Source organism: Echeneis naucrates, chromosome 17 (genome assembly GCF_900963305.1).
Source record: "Echeneis naucrates chromosome 17, fEcheNa1.1, whole genome shotgun sequence".
Classification (NCBI taxonomy): domain Eukaryota; kingdom Metazoa; phylum Chordata; class Actinopteri; order Carangiformes; family Echeneidae; genus Echeneis; species Echeneis naucrates.
This window is the reverse complement of record NC_042527.1, coordinates 21,444,585-21,464,522: the sequence shown is the minus strand read 5'-3', so window position 1 is coordinate 21,464,522 and position 19,938 is coordinate 21,444,585. Positions and strand designations below refer to the sequence as shown.

The following is a 19,938-nucleotide window of genomic DNA, read 5'->3' as shown; positions in this document are numbered from 1 at the left end:
GGTTTGTTAGTTTGTCTTTTTTTTCCACCCAATAAAAACAACCTGAAGCACCGTTTGTGTTGACAAGGAAGAACAGGACAGTCTGGCCCGGGTCGACACAACGGGCCGCTGCTGCGTATACAAAGCTAGTGGGACCATCCGTTGTCATGGCAACAGACAGAAATCAGTGAGGCAGCGATGGAGCCCAGAAAAGAGAAGAAGAGACAGCAGGAAGTGAAGGTGTCCCCTTCCTCTTCCTGTCTCTGATTTCACCTTTGACCTTCAGCTGGAAAATCAGGGAGTCTACTCCAGAATTCATCCAAATATTCTAAAAATCACATCGTTGTCATTTTTCATTCATTTTTTATGCCAGAAATAAAATGCAGTATCTTAAATCTGATGGTGTCCCATAGAAATGAGACTTCAGTCGTGACCTCATAGTTTGGTCCTGTTGCTAGGCGACATCTAGTGGTTGTAGTGATGGCGGTGGGAGTGAAGAGAAAAGTGTGGTGGCGTCGTTTTCAGAGCAGGAAAGTCCAGACCTCCAACATCCGCCTTTAGACCAGATGGACCTGTAACATCCGCCTTTAGACCGGATGGACCTGTAACATCCGCCTTTAGACCGGATGGACCTCCAACATCCGCCTTTAGACCGGATGGACCTCCAACATCCGCCTTTAGACCGGATGGACCTCCAACATCCGCCTTTAGACCGGATGGACCTCCAACATCCGCCTTTAGACCGGATGGACCTGTAACATCCGCCTTTAGACCGTATGGACCTGTAACATCCGCCTTTAGACCGGATGGACCTCCCACATCCGCCTTTAGACCAGATGGACCTCCAACATCCGCCTTTAGACCGGATGGACCTCCAACATCCGCCTTTAGACCGGATGGACCTCCAACATCCGCCTTTAGACCGGATGGACCTGTAACATCCGCCTTTAGACCGGATGGACCTCTAACATCCGCCTTTAGACCGGATGGACCTGTAACGTCCGCCTTTAGACCGGATGGACCTGTAACATCCGCCTTTAGACCGGATGGACATCACAGCTTGTGATGTCGTGGTCTTCTGGACCTCCAGGCCCAAACTGTAGCTTCAGTTGGGTTTATAGAGATCGTCAGCACTTGCTGATGTTCTCACTGATGAAAGGGTTAGTGTTGCAGCGCTGCATCAGGAGGCCTGGCCCAGCAGAGAGCCAGAGATGGAGGGACTGAGGAGAACAGATAAATAATTGATCCAGGGAGGAGGGAGGAAAAATGTCTTTGGATTTCCTCCACATGAATCCTTTGATTCTGTTTGACGTGGCTGCGTAGTGAGGACCAGACATTCAGGATAAATTTTCATCCCCAGCAGGGATCCAAGCTTGCGGGCGGAGCAGCACCGCCCTCAGAGGATGCAACCCCGCTGAGCGTCGGCGCTGTGTTAATTAAAGCCCAGCACCACCAGCAGAGCACATGACGACCAGGTATCAAAAACATCCCATCAGCCCCTGGGACGACCCACCTGATCAGGTCAGAGGTCACAGAAGGCAGGTCAGGTCCGACCTGCTGCCGTGCATCCCTGAAAATGTCTGTCTGGGTCTGCAGACTCTTTGGCTTTGACTCTCCAGCTCATTTTGGCTAATTCACAAAATAAATGTTGACACAGCGAAGACGTGTAACAGTGATTGGTGTTATTGATCCAGGGAGGTCGGACTGACGGGGTATTTTATGTGGTATGAACACAGCAAACATGGAGTTCCCCATCAGGGCTCTTCTGTTCCTGGGCACGACCTTCAGCCGAGACCTGGTGACTCCTACCTGGAGGACGACATGAGCACTCACCCATCCGTCTGCTTTCTTCTACTTCTCCAGGGCAGGCTTGTGGTGGCAGCAAAGATGTCCAGACCTTCTGCTCAGTGTTTTCCAGATCTTCATGGTGGATACTGAGGCTGGGTGAGATCCCTAACCCTGAGCACTCCTGTCTGCTCCACAAATATCCAAACCTTTCTCCTTCCCACACCAAGAAGCAGCAGCTAGAACCTAGTGGATTCTGGATGATGACGTCCGTCAGATCCTGCCCAGAGGTCTCCAGCATCTTCAGCCTGAAAGCCGTTTCTCTGCACTGCAGATGATCTTTGATCTTAAAGTGCAGAGGTTTCAAATTTTGCAGTCTCAAATATGCTTGTTTGTTTGTTTTTTCCAGAACAATCAATCAGCTGAAGTCAGTCGGTTTCTGGACCACACGCCTCAGAAACGTTGTGAAAGCTGCTTGCCTAACGACCTTTTCACGTGACCCCTCGTAACGGAGTCCTCCGCGCCTCTCCATCTCAGCGAAGGAGGAAGTGAAGCCAATCACAAAGTCAATAATCAGTACTCCAGCTCCCCCAGAGGTGTCTGACAGGCAGAAAATTCAAGCTGGACGACCACAGTTCGGCCCCGTCTGCTTCCTGGAAGCATCATTGTGACATCAGCAGGTTTAGAGGTTCCTTCCTAAACTCCAGAAGCTCGGCACCAAGACACCAGTGGACCAGGACGGTGCATCATTTTAAGTGAATAAAATGAACATCGTGCTGTGTTGAAGACTGAGTCCATAAACTCATCAGGAAAATGTGTACTGAGGAGGGGGAGGCACATTTTCCCATAGACTTCAGTATAAGGCAGGAGGAGGGACATTTTCCCATAGACTTCAGCATAAGGCAGGAGGAGGGACATTTTCCCATAGACTTCAGCATAAGGCAGGAGGAGGGACATTTTCCCATAGACTTCAACATAAGGCAGGAGGAGGGACATTTTCCCATAGACATCAGTATAAGGCAGGAGGAGGGACATTTTCCCATAGACTTCAGCATAAGGCAGGAGGAGGGACATTTTCCCATAGACTTCAGTATAAGGCAGGAGGAGGGACATTTTCCCATAGACTTCAGCATAAGGCAGGAGGAGGGACATTTTCCCATAGACTTCAGCATAAGGCAGGAGGAGGGACATTTTCCCATAGACTTCAGCATAAGGCAGGAGGGAGGACATTTTCCCATAGACATCAGTATCAGGGAGGAGTAGTTAGGGGCGGGGCTGTTGTGTGACTGACAGACTGGACCACCCAATCAGGATCGTGTCCAGAGCAGGTCAGATCCGCCTTATTGAGAAAAGAAGAACTTGAGCACTGTGACCCCGACAGGAAGTGGACCGGAGGGGAGGTGTTCTGCTGGTTTCAGGTCCTTCTGTGGAAACTTCCAGAGCTCAGTCAGCAGCTCAGACTCTGGTCCCCCGCCGTCGGTCTGGGTGGACCCCAGTGAACCAGAAGACGACAGCCGCGCTCACATTATTGCTTGTTCAATTACAGACTTGTTCCGCCGTTTTTCATCCAGGTAATTAGTCAAATCCTCCGACCGCTAACGATTTAAGCAGAAATACTAAAGGCCACCAAGACACACAATCAATCTATTTTAAGATTGCTCTGTTCTGTCCTTTGGGCAAATCCTGCCGGACTCACTGTGTGTGTGTGTTCTTATTAAAGGATTTTATTTCTTGGACTGAATCAGTCTTCTCAGTATTTTAATTGTGTGCTTGTCCACTTTGTGTTATTTATTTTTGGTTACTAATCAGCTACAGCTGTTTCTATCGTAATCCGATAATTAATTCATTTATACATTTAGAATGATAAATATTTTATTTTAATGCTCCTTCTGCAGTGTTTCACTTTGAAATGAGGATATCAATAGGAAGACTTTTTTCTGAATTATAGAATAAAAATAAATCACAAAAGCTCAGAGAGAAGCCAGATCCTGTCAGGTTGGTTGGTGGGTCCAGGTGGGCGTGGCTGAGGGCGGTGACTGCTCTGTTGTGACGTCACAAAGGAAGGTTCAGTTTCTGAATCCAGACTGTGAACCTGAACCTGGTTTATGGAGGTCTGCCTTTAGACCAGATGGACCTTGGTGAACAGGCCCATACATAAATTCGCTTCCTGTTCTTAGTTCAATTTCCGCTTTTTTTTTTTTTTATTTCAGACATTCACCTTTCCGGTGATGTCACTACCGTGAGTCGGACCTCGCGGGCTGAATCGTCGGCCTTTAGCTCCCACAGAGAGCGGGAAGGTTCGGATGAGTAAGAACTTTATTAGACATTAGAACGTCACTTCTGGACCGGAACTGACGGTGTGACTTCTTTCAGATGGGACGAATCTGATTTGGCTTTTTGCTCTAAAGACTAAAGCTCATTACTTATCTTTATTTATTCACATATTTCGTTATTAGGGTTAGGGTTTCTCATTTATTTCTATTTTTTGTTGTTTTTTGGCCTTTGCCTTTTGTAAACCTGCATGTGACAAACAAACGTGTGTGTGCATGTGTGAATGAATGTGTGTATGACTGTGCATCTTAAGTTGTGGTGCTCCCCCCTCACCTGTCTGCGATTGTTGTAATTTTTTGACTCTCATGAACATGTGCGCGCGCACATACGAAGACGTATGTGTGCGCGCGCACGTCGAGTCCGCGTTGCCGGTGATGAGAGCCTGACTCTCTCTCTCTCTCTCCGCTTCAGTTTCAGTATCGACCTCCTTCTTAGAGCATCTCCGTCTCCACCCTCCTCCTCCTCCTCCTGCTGCTGCTCTTCCTCCTCCGCCGCCGCCTCAGCCTCAGCACCACTTCCTCTGCAGGTGGATGGAGGCTGGAAGCCCCGGAGAGTCGAGCCATGCCGGGGATCCGCTGCTGGTAGGTCTCATTCGGCTCGGAGCTGCTTCTGTTTCCTGGCATTGGAGAGTGTGTGTTTGTGTTTGTGTGTGTGTGTGTGTGTGTGTGTTTGTGGATGGATGCAGCGCGGTGCCAGGTCTTTGTCTCTCCAGAGTGTGTGTGCTTTTTTGTTCATTTCGTTGGGGGGGGGGGGTGATAAGCATGTGGGCACTGGTTGCTTGTTGCCCCCATCAGATGTGATTGACAGGAATCGGCTGTTTTTTCTGTAATTGTGTGATTTCCCTCCAGACGGGGGAGTTTATCCGACTTTCTGCCCCCCCATGTTCCCCTCAACCCCTCGGGGGGGGGGGGCACTCAGATTTCTGCTCCCTGCCGACAGATACCGATGGTTCCTCAAACTGGACATTTAATGCTCTCTCTGCCCCCCCATCTCCCTCCACCCCTCTTCCTCTCTCTCCCCCTCTCTCCTTCCCCCCCCCCCTCTCTCTCTCCCTCTCTCTTCCCCTCTCTCTCTCCCTCTTTCTCTCTCTCCCCCTCTCTCTCCCTCTCCCTCTCTCTCACTCCACCTCTCTCTCTCCCCCCTCTCTCTTCCTCTCTCTCTCCCTCTCTCTCTCTCCCCCTCTCTCTCTCCCCCCCTCTCTCTTCCTCTCTCTCTCCCTCTCTCTCTCTCCCCCTCTCTCCTCCCCCTCTCTCTTCCTCTCTCTCCCCCTCTTGCCTCCCCCCTCTCTCTCTCCCTCTCTCTCTCTCCCTCTCCCTCTCTCTTCCTCTCTCTCTCCCCCTCTCTCCTCCCCCCTCTCTCTTCCTTTCTCTCTCCCTCTCTCTCTCTCCCCCTCTCTCCTCCCCCTCTCTCTTCCTCTCTCTCCCCTCTTGCTTCCCCCTCTCTCTCCCTCTCTCTCTCTCTTCCTCTCTCCTCCCCACTCTCTCTCTCTCTCCCTCTCTCTCTCTCTTCCTCTCTCCTCCCCACTCTCTCTCCCTCTCCCTCTCTCTTCCTCTCTCTTCCTCTCCCTCTCTCTTCCTCTCTCTCTCCCTCTCTCTCCCTCTCCCTCTCTCTTCCTCTCTCCCCTCTCTTCCCTCTCCCTCTCTCTTCCTCTCTCTCCCCCTACTCCTCCCCCTCCTCTCTTCTCGCTCTCTCTCCTCTCATCTCTCTCCTCCCCCCTCTCCTCCCCTCTCTCTTCCTCTCTCTCCCCCTCTCTCCTCCCCCCTCTCTCTTCCTCTCTCTCTCCCTCTCTCTCTCCTCTTCCCCCCTCTTCCTCCCCCTCTCTCTTCCTCTCTCTCCCCCTCTTGCCTCCCCTTCTCTATCCCTTTCTCTCTCTCCCTCTCCCTCTCTCTTCCTCTCTCTCTCCCCCTCTCTCCTCCCCCCTCTCTCTTCCTCTCTCTCTCCCTCTCTCTCCCTCTCTCCCCCCTCTCTCCTCCCCCTCTCTCTCCCCTCTCACCCCCCCCTTATCTGTTTTCCAGTCAGACTGCTGAGCGCCTCCCTTCACATCCTTAAATGACCCGGGGCTGAGGAAGAGGGGGAGGAGGGGGGTGTCTCCGGGTCTAGCTCCCGGATCATGGCATGCTGCCCTCCCCGGGCATCCAGCACTGACCATGGGGCTCCGGTCCAGGACCGTCGCTAGCGGCTCGGAGGAGCAGAAGAAGGTTCCTGTCGGTGGGGACTTATTAGACCAAGGCACCGGGGGAGCGGACAAGGATGGCGCCCTGCTGCTGGTGGGTCCAGGTCGGGACGACTTCAAGCGGGGCTCTCAGGGCATCGGCATCGGGCTGCTGGCCAAGACCCCCCTGAGCTACACCCGGCCGGTGAAGAGGAATAACATCCGGAAGAGGAGGATCCAGAATCTGATCTACGACGCGCTGGAGAGGCCGAGAGGATGGGCGCTGCTTTACCACGCCTTCGTGTGAGTGCATGAAATCTGAAAAGTGTCTCTGTCCAGATGGGTGGTGATGATGGTTGGTGAGAGCTGATTGGCTGATTCAGGTGAGTTGAGCAGCAGATGGACTCTGAGGGACCAGAGGTGTCACTTTCTTGCAGCAGTTGTCAGTCCATTAAAGACTTGCACTCCGTTGATGTGGAATCCAGTTAGCTTTAACCTAATACAGCTGTGGTTCCTCCAGGTCTCAGGACCACAGCTGATTCTGGGTTGGATGAAGTTGTTGTTTTTGACATATTAGACTCTTGGACTTTAGGGGGGCTGAACTTCTGAGTCCTGCCCCTGAGCTGCCCCGTTTGACAGGTCAAAGAGGTGAATGTCATTCATCCACAAGCTGCAGCGAACCAATGACAGTAAAAACCTGGACCTGAACCCAGCAGACACATGAACTGATCCTGATCAGTCAGGTTTGTCTTCAGGACTGAGCTGAGTTAGCTGCAGCTGGCTTTAGGTCTTCCTGGTTGTTGGCGTTTGATTTGTTTGCACCCTTTCAGCTTAATGCAACCTGAGTGAGGAAACCATGTGACCGGACGACTGACTCATCCCGCTGTGCGTCGCTGGCTGGACTGACGCCGCATGCGTTTCTCTCAAAAACAATATGGCTGCTGCATATAGGCTGATGATGTCAGAGCTGTTCTGAGCTGACACCAAAACTTGAACAGGTTGGTGTGACGTCACCGCCGCAGACGGGAAATGGTGAAGGTCTAACACTTAGAGAGATGAGCTGCAGGTGTGTGTCTGTCAGCTGAGACCGTCTTGTACGCTGTTGTGTTATTTTACTTAACATCAGGTGGGAGACAAAACATAACAGTTCTGCTTTTTATAGCGTTAAAGATCATTTAAAGCTGACTGAACTTGAGTGATCGGGGTCGATAAACTTTTCATCCTCATCTGTTGTCGGTGGACTGATGATTGTTTGTGCCGTCGGTCTTCGTTGTTTCCTGTTTTTTGTTTGTTAAGGCTTTTAATTTGGTTCGACATGCGTTGTTTTTGTTTCTTCTTTGGTGGTTTCTCTTCCCTGGCTCCGCAGGCTCGCCCCCTGCAGGCAATATTCTGTGAGGGAATTTCAGGCAGCTGAAGTATCAGATTCAAGCTGCCATTACAGGACTGAAGACCTGTCGTACCAAAATTTTGGTTTCCATAACAACACAGAGGAGAGAGTGAAATCAGATCCACAGCGGAGGCTGAGAGTCAGGTAGAGCGAGCCTGTGTCAGAGCAGAGAGAGAGAGAAAGAGGCAGATAAACACGGATAGAGATGTGGAGGGTGTGCGAGGGAAACCGGAGATGTTCCACATCAGCAGTTTCAGTGGTGAACTTTGGCCTCATTCTGGCATCCAGAGAAACCTGACAGGAGGCCTCCTCCCCAGAATCCATAGCTGTATCCTTCCAATCCCTCTTTGGATATCCGTGTTCCATGCTCCTCTGCAGGTTGATTCAAGATTCAAGATTCTTTATTTGTCACATGAAATGTATTAGTGAAGCACATGATTCTTTAGCCTCTCTGGATTAACGTGTTGTGTTCATGGATGCGTCAAAAAGGCGAGTCTGTCTCAGCTCCGTCTGTGTGATATTTGATTGTTGATAGTAGGAAGTTTTGGCGGGGCCGCATGATCCGTCAGTTCAAACGATGAGTCGATCGATTACACAGCAGCTCAAATACTGTCAAAGTAAAGATCAGTCCTGAAGTCGGTCTGAGTTTATTGATTTATTGATTTATTGAGATTTCGCTGATCCTGCAGAAACTATTTCTGCCTCCCAGAAAACTGCCCAGAACACAATTACCTCAAACTTCTATACATTTCTATTTGAATTCAGGCTGCAGGAGATGGATGTCACACTCAGGTGTCTCATCTGTCTCTCCAGACGCAGCTGCTGTCGTCTCTTCTATCTCAGTTCAACACATTATGCGTTTCCTAACAGGCCGAGTGGTCATGTTGTTAACTTCCTATTAGGGAGAGCAGCCATGTCGGCTCTGAAGGCTGAGGAACGCTTTCCCCTGCTGATGTGTCCTTGTTTTGTCCTCGACGTGCGTTGTTTTGTTGTTGCATGAGCAAAGTGGCTGGAAACGCACCTAATGCATCTCCAAACAGGAGTGTCTCCTCCAGTTGGAAGGAATGTGCCGTTTGAATTTGCCTAACCTCAGGCCTTGACACAAGGCTGCCCTCCTGTCTGTGTGGCTCTTCAAATTTGGATCCAGATGTGGAAAGATTCTGCACTTTGCAGCCCAATTTTGGGTAAAAAGAAATAATTAGATGTAATAGACAGGAGTTTGGTCAGAGCAGCCTGTTTGTCCCAATATGAAGCAGGACAGCAGGAAGCTTTGTCTTCTCCTTCGTCCTCCTCTGGTTGGAACTTGAGTAGAAATCCTTGTAGAAGCAGCAGCAGACTTTAGTGGCCTGAGTCTGACCTTTTTAAAGTTTTCCTCAGACGGACACGATCGTCCTTGCTGCCGGGTTAAACCGACCTGATCGAACCAGAGCAGGACGAGACCGACCAAGTGGAGTTAGAGACGATTCGTAACTCTGGAGCTCGGCAGCTTATTGATTTATTGACTCCACAGGGCGAGACTCGTTTGGTCACACAGAACACAGAAGAAATAACTTGCAGACTTTCAGTTTTGTTGAAAGATCAGATGCTCATATGAGTGACTGAGGATTGGCTTGTCGTTGATTGCTGGTTTGATCTGTGTTTTCACAGACCTTGGACAGATTCATCACTTGAATCCAACAACAAGGCAGAAGGTTTCAGTCATCTCTTCTGTCCCCACTACTGGTTTCCAACATTCAGACAAAATGTCAGCCCACTGTGACGTCACCCGTGCTTTTTTAAACCGGTAGAAATTTATGGCTTCAATACAGTCTGACTTCTTCACAGAAGTCAGTGAAGAAGTGAGGAGTCGCCCCCTGATGGTCAGGACATAGAGTGAAGACATGAGGCTCTTCAGAGTCCAGGTCCAGGTTTCGAGACAAGTCGATGCTGAATATCGCTACGTATGCTCCAACCCGTCAAAACTTAACACTGGAGAAGTTAAAATATGGATCTTTGATCATGAAATTTGGATCATTAACATAAAAAACAGGCCTGTTAATATTTTCTTCCAGTTTAGTTTTAGAGGTACCAACAGTATTTTATAATTGGTGCTATTTGGTAATCATTGACCCACCTCCAGATTGGATGTGTTTACTGACAGCATGTTAATTTGTGTTTTGTGAGTTGAGTAAATTGAAACCTTTTTAATCTCTCCTCCGTGGAGCAGTTTCACTCTCTGTTTATGTTTACTAGTTAGGAATGCAGCTCGGGGTTTCCTAATGCACTCTGTGGTTGCGGTCATTGAGCGTAATGACATTTATCTTCGGTAAATGTTGTACCAGTGGGAGAGTCATTCAGCGGTCGCTCTCACAGAGATGGAATTTAAGGCAGAGGTTCAATTAATGAGAATGTGGAGGCTGAGAGGAGATTTAACTTAAGTTTGAGGAAAACTTCTTCCATTTCTTTTATATGGTCATCAGCCATCTTGGTTTTTGAGGAGTGAGGGGTGGAGCTTACCTGCTCTTTCTTCAGTCCTGATTGGGTGGTACAGTCTGTCAATCACACAGTAACTATGGCCATCATTTAAAAATGAACATACTGGTGGATTAAAATAAACCCTAGGCCTCTGAATTAGACGCTCTGATTGGCTGTGACATCACCCACCGGAGCCAATAGGAACGTCACTATCAAAGATGGAGGATGAGAATGGACGGATAAACACACAGAAGGAGTCAGAGAGTCGGACTGATCCAGATCTGATCAGTTTAAGGAGGAAACAGGAAGAACCATCAGAGAGCTGATGGAGGAGACTTACTGACCTCTGTGACCTTAAATGACAGTGTCTTTTCTAGCGATACAAAAGACAATAATATTGAATTTGACTCCGTTTAATATAGAAAAATATCACTGAGGTCATATTTGGGCCCAGAGCTCACGTTTATACTTTCATAGCAAGATGAAGCAGCTGCACCACCAAGAGCCGTGACCTTCAACCTGCAAAGATCTGGGGCTCATGGGAAATGCTGTTACTGTGTGATGAGCAGGTCTGTGTGCCCCGGTTGGTCCTGTAGTCGCTCTGACAGTCTGAAGCTTCGTGTTCATTCAGCAGTCGCTCCCACACAGCTGGCTGTGAGCCGACGTGATGTGAGGAAGTCACTGTCTGCTGCCAGATCCATGTGACCGCTGGTATCTCAAACACTCTTTGAGCTGTTCGGCCATAACATTATGACCCCTGATAGGTGTAGTCAATAACACTTATTACCTGGTTACCTTGGAGACCAATCAGTAGGTGGGGCCTATCAGGCAGCAGGACATTTAGTCCTGATGTTGATGCTGAAACAGAAAAATGGGAGGACGAGAGAGACTTTGGACATGTGAGCATGACTTTAAAGGGAAAAACAGACAAGACTCAATATGATCCCTGAGATTTAGGAAAATCAACTTTATTGATAATTTGAAGCTTCAGTTTGTTCTGTTAAATGACTTTTGTTCAGTGATTTCATGAACTCATTCACTTTATTTACACAACCATTTTGTTTCAGCTCAGCTCTTTCTTTACACTTCAACATTCAGGACACACAGAAGTTTGTTTTCAAGGTCAAACTAACAGCATGAGGAGCAGTGATCTCCTCCACAGCTCCAGCTCCACCTGAACACACTCAGACAGCAACACAACAAGAGATGAGAGCAGGTCAAAGTGCTGACAATGACTCAGCAACACACAGACACACTGAATACATCCAGGAACTAAAAGACACATTTAACTCACTATGATCAGTACGGCAGAACATCTTCATCACCTCATCATGACGAGAGCAGATGTTCTCCTGGAGCTTCTCAGAGGGCTCCACCAGCTTGTGTTTCTTCAGTGGAGCTACATCATAATGAGGCTGCAGGTGTTTCTCACAGTAAGAGGCCAAACAAACCAAACAGGACTTGACAGCTTTCAGTTTTCTCCCGGTGCAGAAATCACAGGCCACATCTTCAGGTCCAGCATAGCAGTGATCAGCAGGAGCAGCTTGGAGTCCAGTCTTCTTCAGCTGCTCCACTAAAACTGCTAACATGGTGCTTTTCTCCAGAACAGGCCTCGGTATGAAGGCCTTCCTACACTGAGGGCAGCTGTAGATTTTCTTCTCATCCTCTCCATCCCAGTGGGATTTAATACAGTTCATACAGTAGCTGTGTCCACAGGTAGTCGTCACCGGATCCTTCAGTAGATCCAGACAGATGGAACAGGAGAAGGTTTCCTGGTCCAGATGAACTCCTTTCTGCTCCATTTCTCCTCTCAGTGACGACGTGTCAGAGTTTCTGTTATTCAAAAGTGAAACTAGTTTGCTGTCTGCTGTGAAAATGTCTCCACCCCCTTCAGACTGTAGATCTGAGGAGACACGTGATCTGAGCAGGTAGAAGAGGGAGGATCATCAGGAGGAGGAACGCTCTGACAGCACAAAGTTCACAATGTGACCAATAACAGTGGAGCTCTGCAGACTTCCTCAGCACAGACAGACAACAACAGGACAAAGAACTGATCCCTCTGGATGTCTGAATGAGAGCAGAGACAGGAGGAGCTTCGGACCGGTCTGGATCAGAACCTGGTTTTAGCTCACAGCTGGCCCAGCTCTGTAAAGTCGGTGAGACAGGCTGCTGAGTCGTGAACAGCTGAACACATATCAGGGTTAAAACAGCAGGGACGTGCACAGGGCATGGCTGTAGGTGCCCATGTGCCCTCTTTGGCCCTATCTGCCAATACAAATGGGAAAAACAACAGTGTAAATGTGTCTGCACAACTTCCTGTAGCCTCGACAAAAAAAGGAACGAGAATTCCAAATAAACCTTGTTTGTGTTGAGAAGAAAGTGACCGAGAACGAGCCAGGTGAGGCGGCTGTCCTGAAGAAGGTGACTGAGGGTTAGCATGGTTAGCTGTAGCAGGTAGTTCATTAGAACTAGCTAACCTGACCAACGTTAGTGTGGACCAGTGGACGAGAAAGGCAGCGAGATACTGTGTGTGTGTGTGTGTGTGTGGTGTTCATGAGGGGTCGTTGTAGGATGGATGAGTACAACAGTAAACCCTCTGCCCCACTGTTCCTGTTTTCCAGGACAGCTGACCTGGTGCCTGACGTGATGTCACTTTCAAGGCCGTTCTCTCACAAGTGATTAACGCCGTATTAACTCCAATAGGCCGCCTCACCTCAAACAAACAACTTTTGGCCCCAGTTTGACAAACTGTCCTTGATGAACTGTTCCGTTTCATTTGTGCCCAAACGTGACCTAAGTCAGGCACAGACACACTGTCACACACACACACGGGGATCGATTGGTTGTAGGTGGAGCGTCGGACCCTGAGGAGGATGATCTTACCTGGAGGGGAAAGGAGATCTGGCTTTTGTAAAGGGAAACCCCCTCTCTCTTCAATCCCACAATCCCTTTCTCCACTGGCAAACCCCAGCATTTGTCTGTAGTGTGTATGTGTCTGATATGGGGGGATCTTAGTGTCTGTAATTTCAATCCTGCCTGAATCTGCCGGGTCAGTGATTTTCACAGGCTGCCTCAGTGCTGCAGCCTCTTCAACTTCCTGTAAGATGACGGTCACAAATTTTTACCAGTTGCACTTGTTTCACAGTGTGATGGATTCAGTGAGGAAATGTTGTTCAGGCAAAACAAAGTAATTTATTTGTGTATAAAAGCAGCATCACACTCAGTCAAGCCCTGTCTGTCCATCAGTCATTACAAACTGAACGGTCAGATCAGGCGAACTCACCGGATCCGTTTTTACGACTGGAGACGACCAGCTCTGACCTTCATATAAAATAGAAACAGGAACTAAACCACAGCTTCCAGAAATGTTTTGGTGTCTGGCTGTAAACTTGTTTCTGCAGTAAAGTTGAATATTTTACAGTTGGAGGCTGAAGGACCGACTCGCTGCTTGGCCCTTCAGGGTTCTCTTTAGCTGTAGCTTGTTATCCATCTGTGGACCATCCTGGAGTGTGCAGAGGCTGCACACATTCAGGAGCAGCAAACACAGTCAGAGTTTCAGTGTCAGGGTTAGAGTTAGGGTTTTTCCGTTTCGTTTCTTTGTGTTAAACTGTGGAGCTGAAAGGATTTCAGCAGATTTAGGGCAGGTGGGTGAGTCCGATGTGCAATGGAAAGGAAAGTGCTGACAGCTGGGTGATGAAGGTTGAAATAAATAACCAAACTTGTATGAATAGGTGAGCGTTGGAGAGCAGGAAGGCTGAGGTGCAGCCACAAAGCTGCTGCCCGTCTCTAGTCGTGTGTTTGTGGAGGAAAATGGATCGGGGCGGCCTCAGGATGTTAACGCTCCTCCATGAAGAGGTTTCATGTGTGGAGAGAAAAAGAAAACAACCCGCCAAGAAAATCAATAAGACTGTAAATGACAGACTAAAAGCTCCTTTTAACAGCTGCTGGTGGAACATTTGAACACCATGCAGGAAGTGTCAGGCTGAGTCAGTAGGTGTTCAACTCGAATTCCTTCTTAACGCCCAGGGGAGCGTGTACACTTTCAAAAATCAGGTTGTCCTCAGAGCTTTTATTGCATCATCAGGCTTTGTGCTGTCCTCCCTCTTCTGCCCAATCTGAAACTGATCAGATCTGGATCAGTCCGACGCTCTGACTCCTTCTGTGTGTTTATCCGTCCATTCTCATCCTCCATCTTTGATAGTGACGCTCCTATTGGCTCCGGTGGGTGATGTCACAGCCAATCAGAGCGTCTCTGGATCAGTCCTGTCTGTTTCTGAGTTTATTGTTTGACAGAATAAAGAGCTGATTTTTCATCATTAATGAGCAGAACTCCTGATCTGATAAAGACAGAAACAACCCAAACACATGAGAGGAACTTTTCTTTGGTTATTCTGCTTCACACAGTTTTTATCAGGAAAAGGAGACATTCACAGTCTGTTTTAGTTAGTTTAGTTTTGGTTTCTCAGGTAAACTGTCCTCTGCATCAGCTGATGATGTAAGAGCAGCTCATCCAATCAGAGAGGAGTGTTGAACCTGACTGTAACCTGTTAGTGTGTGTGTGTACGTGTGTGCTCTGGTCTGCATGCTTTCACACAGTTTGTGTTACCAATGAATTTCTAGTTAATTAGCCAGTACATCTGTTTCTTGCAATGTGATTTGCTTGTGTTTATTCGTAGCAGGCGTCGTTTCCTGTGTGTGTGTGTGTGTGTGTGTGTGTGTGTGTGTGTGTGTGTGTCTGCATATGATCCTTAGACATTAAAACAAGCTGCACCAGCTTGACAGGAAGTCACCACTGATCCTACGTAGCGCCACCATCAGGTCACATTTTGATCCGTCCAGCATTTCAGTCAAATTGGTTCCCCATTTCGTTTCAACATTTTTTAAAAGCAGCTAAAACGAACTGTGGAGGTGTGTTTTCAGTAAATGTTTTATGTTGGGGAAAAGAAATATTGAATTCACAAAGTAATGTGACTTTATTATTTCACAATCCATCTCTTCTTTTAAAAGAACACACACACACACACACAGCATTTCCAGGCTGCTCCATTAGCCGTTACCTCTCATACAGGAAACATTAGAACAAGCACACAGCAGCTTCCTGTTGATGTGCTCATGTGTTTGTGTTGTTCCCCCCCTGGGATCCATTTTGGAAAGTGACAGCCGGCGGTATTTAACCAGGCTGTTCCTCTGTCGTTACTTTACTGCCGCATTAAGACGCTTTTCTTTGAAAAACCCACCGGCCTCCTCCGTCTGAGTCACCAGCAGCAGCAGATCAGAATTTGTCTCATACATTAATAAAAATATATCACTTCTTTTTACAAGCAAGAGAGCTGAACTCAGTATCTCCAGTTACAGCAGGTCAGCCAGCCAATCAGACGACAGGATCCATGAAAAGGTTAAACCTGATTAAATCAGTCAGATCCTTCACAGATCTGAAGGAGTCTAAGGAAGGATCCCACACCCCGCCCCCCATGGCAGCAGACCACCTGACTTCAGGCTTCTCGTCATCAAAGTCCGCCAACATTAAAAGTTAATGTCCAGCAGAATGACTTCCTGTCCATAAGTGCATCAGTCTGCCTTTTAGTTTTAGACAGAAAGTTAGTTTTCTTGTTGTTGTTGTTGTTTTGGGGTGGGGGGGTTTAAACAGGAGCATCAGATTGCAGAGCTGCTTTCCGGCTGACCCCCCCCGAGGCTGACAGAGCACTTAGCCACAGTGTGAACTACGCTCTCATCATTTATTTATGCTTTATTTTGCACCAGGAACCATTTGTTCTACCCTTTCTAACCCCCATCTACCTCTCATGGTGCCCCCTCCACCACCACCTGTGTTCTCTCTGGGCTGTAATGGAGCAGCGCTTCCACTTCCCCCGAGGCTCCTCAGGTGATAGTCTGAGCCCGCTCCTTTGGTCCTTTCTGCTTTGTTGGGGAGTCGGTCCGTTTTGGCAGCAGAGGGGGGGGGTGGTGTGTGTGTGTGTGTGTGCGGAGTCTAACAGGAGCTATTCAGACCTCATCATTATGTTACATCCAGTGTAAACATCATATCCTGCTGGACATATATATATATATATATATATATATATATATAGAAATAATGTGTGTGTGTGAGTTTGCAGTGTTGCTCATGCACGTCTGCTTTTATTCTGTTCCTGTTGTTTTCAGCCTTCTCACTGCAATGCTGCCTTCATCAAACTTCTCTTAAAATGAAAAAATGGAACAGAGCTCTTCTGATGTGTGTCTTGGCTGTAATTTAGGACGACGGTCTTTTCATTAAGGAAGCATTAAAGCTTTAAGGAGGATGGGAACGCTGACCGGAGCCATTTTTAATAGCTGCTAATTAGCACGGATCAAAGGACTCACCAGAACAGACCGAGTTCCTTCAGAGTGTTCATCAGTACTGCTCCTGATCAGATAAAGATAGAAACTTCAGATCAGCTCTGGAACAACCCAAACACAGGAGAGGAACCTTTCTGTGGAAAATAAGGAAACAGTCAGTGTGTGTTTTTAGGAAGTTGTTGTTTTCTGAGCTGTATTTTATTGACCTCAGGGTGTCATTGGAAGGTGAGCTGTTGGATCAGGGTACAGGTGTGTGTGGGGGGGGTTAAGGTTTGCATGGATCAGAACTGGATCAGCAGAGGCAGCCGGTGATATTAAACACATATTGAAGCCAAATTGCTGGCAAAGATGCCGACCCACGTGTGGACCTTGAAGGGCGGGAGAGGACACAGCAGGAGGCGATGGCAGAGCGATCAGAGCGGCTGCTGACTTGACAAGTTATGTTTTCCGTTTCCAAACATTTGTAAAGGGCTGCAGCAGTTCTTGTGCAGCAGGGCAACGATTTTTCACTTCACTTCTGCCTGTTGTGGGACCGGATCAGCTGGGATCAGATCCACGAGGTCTGGCTGAACCCTTTCAACACTTTGACAGTGCCCACAGGAAACAGAAATCATCAAGACAAAGCGAGCTGAGGTTCCTCCACCTCATCGGCTGGATGTGAAAACATAACAGACAGTGAGAGCGGCAAGAGCTCATTAAAATGTGAAACCATCAAACCTCAAACCACATTTATCTGACTAAATACGCCTGATGGTTTAAAGTTTGTCGGTTACAAATCCATCTCTTGTCATCAGTAAATCGATGTAGAAGAAATGTTTGAGGTCCGGCATCAGCAGCAGCTTCATTCCTTCACTCATCTTTTCTTCAGTGGCAGAAACACACACTAATGTTTACACTTTCTTGGCCCGGTCCAAAATGTTCTGCTGTGGAGGAACCAAACAAACATCCCTTCATAGGTGAGTGCTGAGCAGATTCATCATGGTTTCCTCCCCTACTTCCTCCTCCTGTTGTCTCATGGTGTTCACTCCCGTCTGATAGATGATGGATGAGGAGCTCAGGACGAGACGAGGCCGAGGACTCCTCCCGCTCCGTAGCCTTTAAGGGATAATTTAAAGATAATTGAATCTGGAGAGTGTTCGGGCTCTGGGACGTGCAGATGTCTTTTTCTTACTGGCATAATGGAATGTGCAGAGCAGATGGCACTGATTGTTCAGATAGTCGACCGCAGTCCAGAGCTGAGACACTCCGGTGATTCAGAACACCTTCAGTCCATTATGATCCTCCAGCTGCTGCTGGCCTCGGATTGGTCGACCCATCTTGTGTGGTCGTTCTCCACGTTCAGCAGTAATCCAATTATTCCTATTTTTCAGGTGTAATCGGATTCCTGTTTCAGGTTTAAGGGTCCAGAAAGCATGAGTCAGATCAAAGCTTCCTTACTCCCTCAGCTGTCTATTTTCTCCTCTGTTTGCACATGCTGGTCCAAAAACATACGTCATATTCAGAAATACATTGCATCGCCTCATTCTGTTGGCGGTGACTCACCGTGGGGCCCAACAGCAGGGAAGCCCCCGATGCAGCTGATAAACAGAAGAAAAGGCAAAGTGTATTTAACTGATTATTATAACAAAGAAAATTAAATAAAAACCACACAGATTCTCAGAAAACATCTGTTCAGACAGGAAATCCTCGATCTGACTGAAATAATGAATCAGTTCATACAACAGCTGCTGCTAATTTTCATTAGTTTAAACTTTTAATAGACAAAGTTGCCTTCCACCAATCAGAAGCAGGGAGGAATTCCTGCTCAGCTCTGCAGTGTGTGTGTGGTCTGAGCATGTGCAGAGCATGTGTGCCTGCTGCTGGCATTTTCCAGCCTGCCCATGATTGTGAATAATTGATCAGAGCTTCACCTCTTTGAGCCTGCTCCTCTCCCTCAGACGTTCAGTTCGTATCTTAACTTCTTCTCGTCTCTGTGTTCTGTTTTGGTTTCATTTTAAACACTAACTTTTCTGCACTCTGCCTGTGTGATGAGACCTTTTTGAGATTTCACGTTGCACCAGGAACACAAACACAAATACAGTTTAGAACCAGAACAAAATGACAGTATTATTTTAAATCCACTGACCGGGCTCCACAGTGTTTAAATTCTAAATAAGTTGTCGTTGGAATATTGTAATAAAATGAAGAAGCAGCATGAATGAACGTTGTACCTTGTTGGAAATACATTTTGATGCTGGTTTTCTTGTTTACACTTTAAACAAAAGAGCAGGTTAACTTTTCTTCCTCTGTTTGAGAACACCATGAGAACAGCTGAAAGTTTAGTTTGTTCGTACCAAACACAGCTTGTTGTTGTTGTTGTCGTCATCATGCTTTTTGTGCCATTACAGTGACCTCCTCTGTGTTTAATGGTGTTTGTGTTCTCAGCGGATGTGAAGCTAAATTTGTCGCGGAGGAAGTGCTGAGTTTGTATCAATGGCAAATTAAGGTGTGTGTTGGGGGGGGGCTGAAAACAGCACGGCTTCTCTCTGAGCTAATAAAATCAGAGGACGCTGGACATAAAGTCCATCCCTGCTTCTAATAACTGTCTGATCCGCCGCACTTCATGGGAAATAAAGTCCAGTATTTGGGGATTCTGTCTGTCCGGCGTCTCTCCTTCCACTTCTCTTTGAGCTCTTATCAGTCTGTGTCAGGAGGTGAACTCTGTTCCTGCCTTCATCTTCTCCCAGCTGTTGTCACATGACCACGCCCCGCTACACTTCAGTCAACCGTCAACGTGCACGCTTTGGAAATTGGAACAGAAATTAGACAGGACAACTTCTTGGGGAAGCGTGAGCATGGCTGCAGACGCTGCTATTGATCCGGCTGATCAGTCAGTCAGTGATGGCGATCCATCGGCTGCACAGAGCGAGAGTTTTCTTCCTTCACTCGACTGAAATGAAATATTTTCCCTCTTCTGTGTGCGTCTGATGTGAATTTTGAATAACAACATTTAAGAGCTGTCTGAACTAAATCAGGATCTCTCTGAACTGAGCCGCTGAAATTACACAGAAACCATCCAAACGTCCCCAAAGCCAAAATATTCTGGAGATAATCATCAGAAAATAATGAGGTGTGAAGCTGAGAGCCTCAGTGAAATACTGAACACTCCAACAGGTCATTGAACGCACCACAAGTTTCAGTCATGGTGATGACATCACAGTCAAACCTGCCACTTCCTGTTGTCTTTGTTGTTATAAGTTATATGCATGTTGAGGCGGGGTCTTATCCCAGCAGCCCCCCCATCCAATTGCACCAGTTACCAAGGGTAACCATGTGACTCGACTCGTTGCCACGGTAACCCCACAGGATGAGCCAGCAGGCTGGGGAGTCGTGTATTTTCTGCTCTCGCTCTGGTTCTCTGCTGTCTGCCTTTTGCTTCGTGATGCTCAGGTTGTTGTCGTCGTTGTTGCTGTTGCTGTTTCTTCGTTGACTTGTGATTTGCTGCTGAGTCTCTGCAGCAGCAGCAGATTGAGGATGC

At 47.7% G+C, this 19,938-nt stretch overlaps 1 protein-coding gene across 1 annotated transcript in view; it reads left to right on the top strand.

Moving 5' to 3' along the window:
- Nucleotides 1-6,242: 6,242 nt before the first annotated feature.
- kcnq3 (potassium voltage-gated channel, KQT-like subfamily, member 3) overlaps nt 6,243-19,938 on the top strand; it is a 37,933-nt gene continuing 24,237 nt past the window's right edge. The window contains exon 1 of the mRNA XM_029524477.1: nt 6,243-6,550. Coding sequence (XP_029380337.1) covers nt 6,243-6,550 — 308 coding nt within the window. The remainder of the gene's footprint in view (nt 6,551-19,938) is intronic.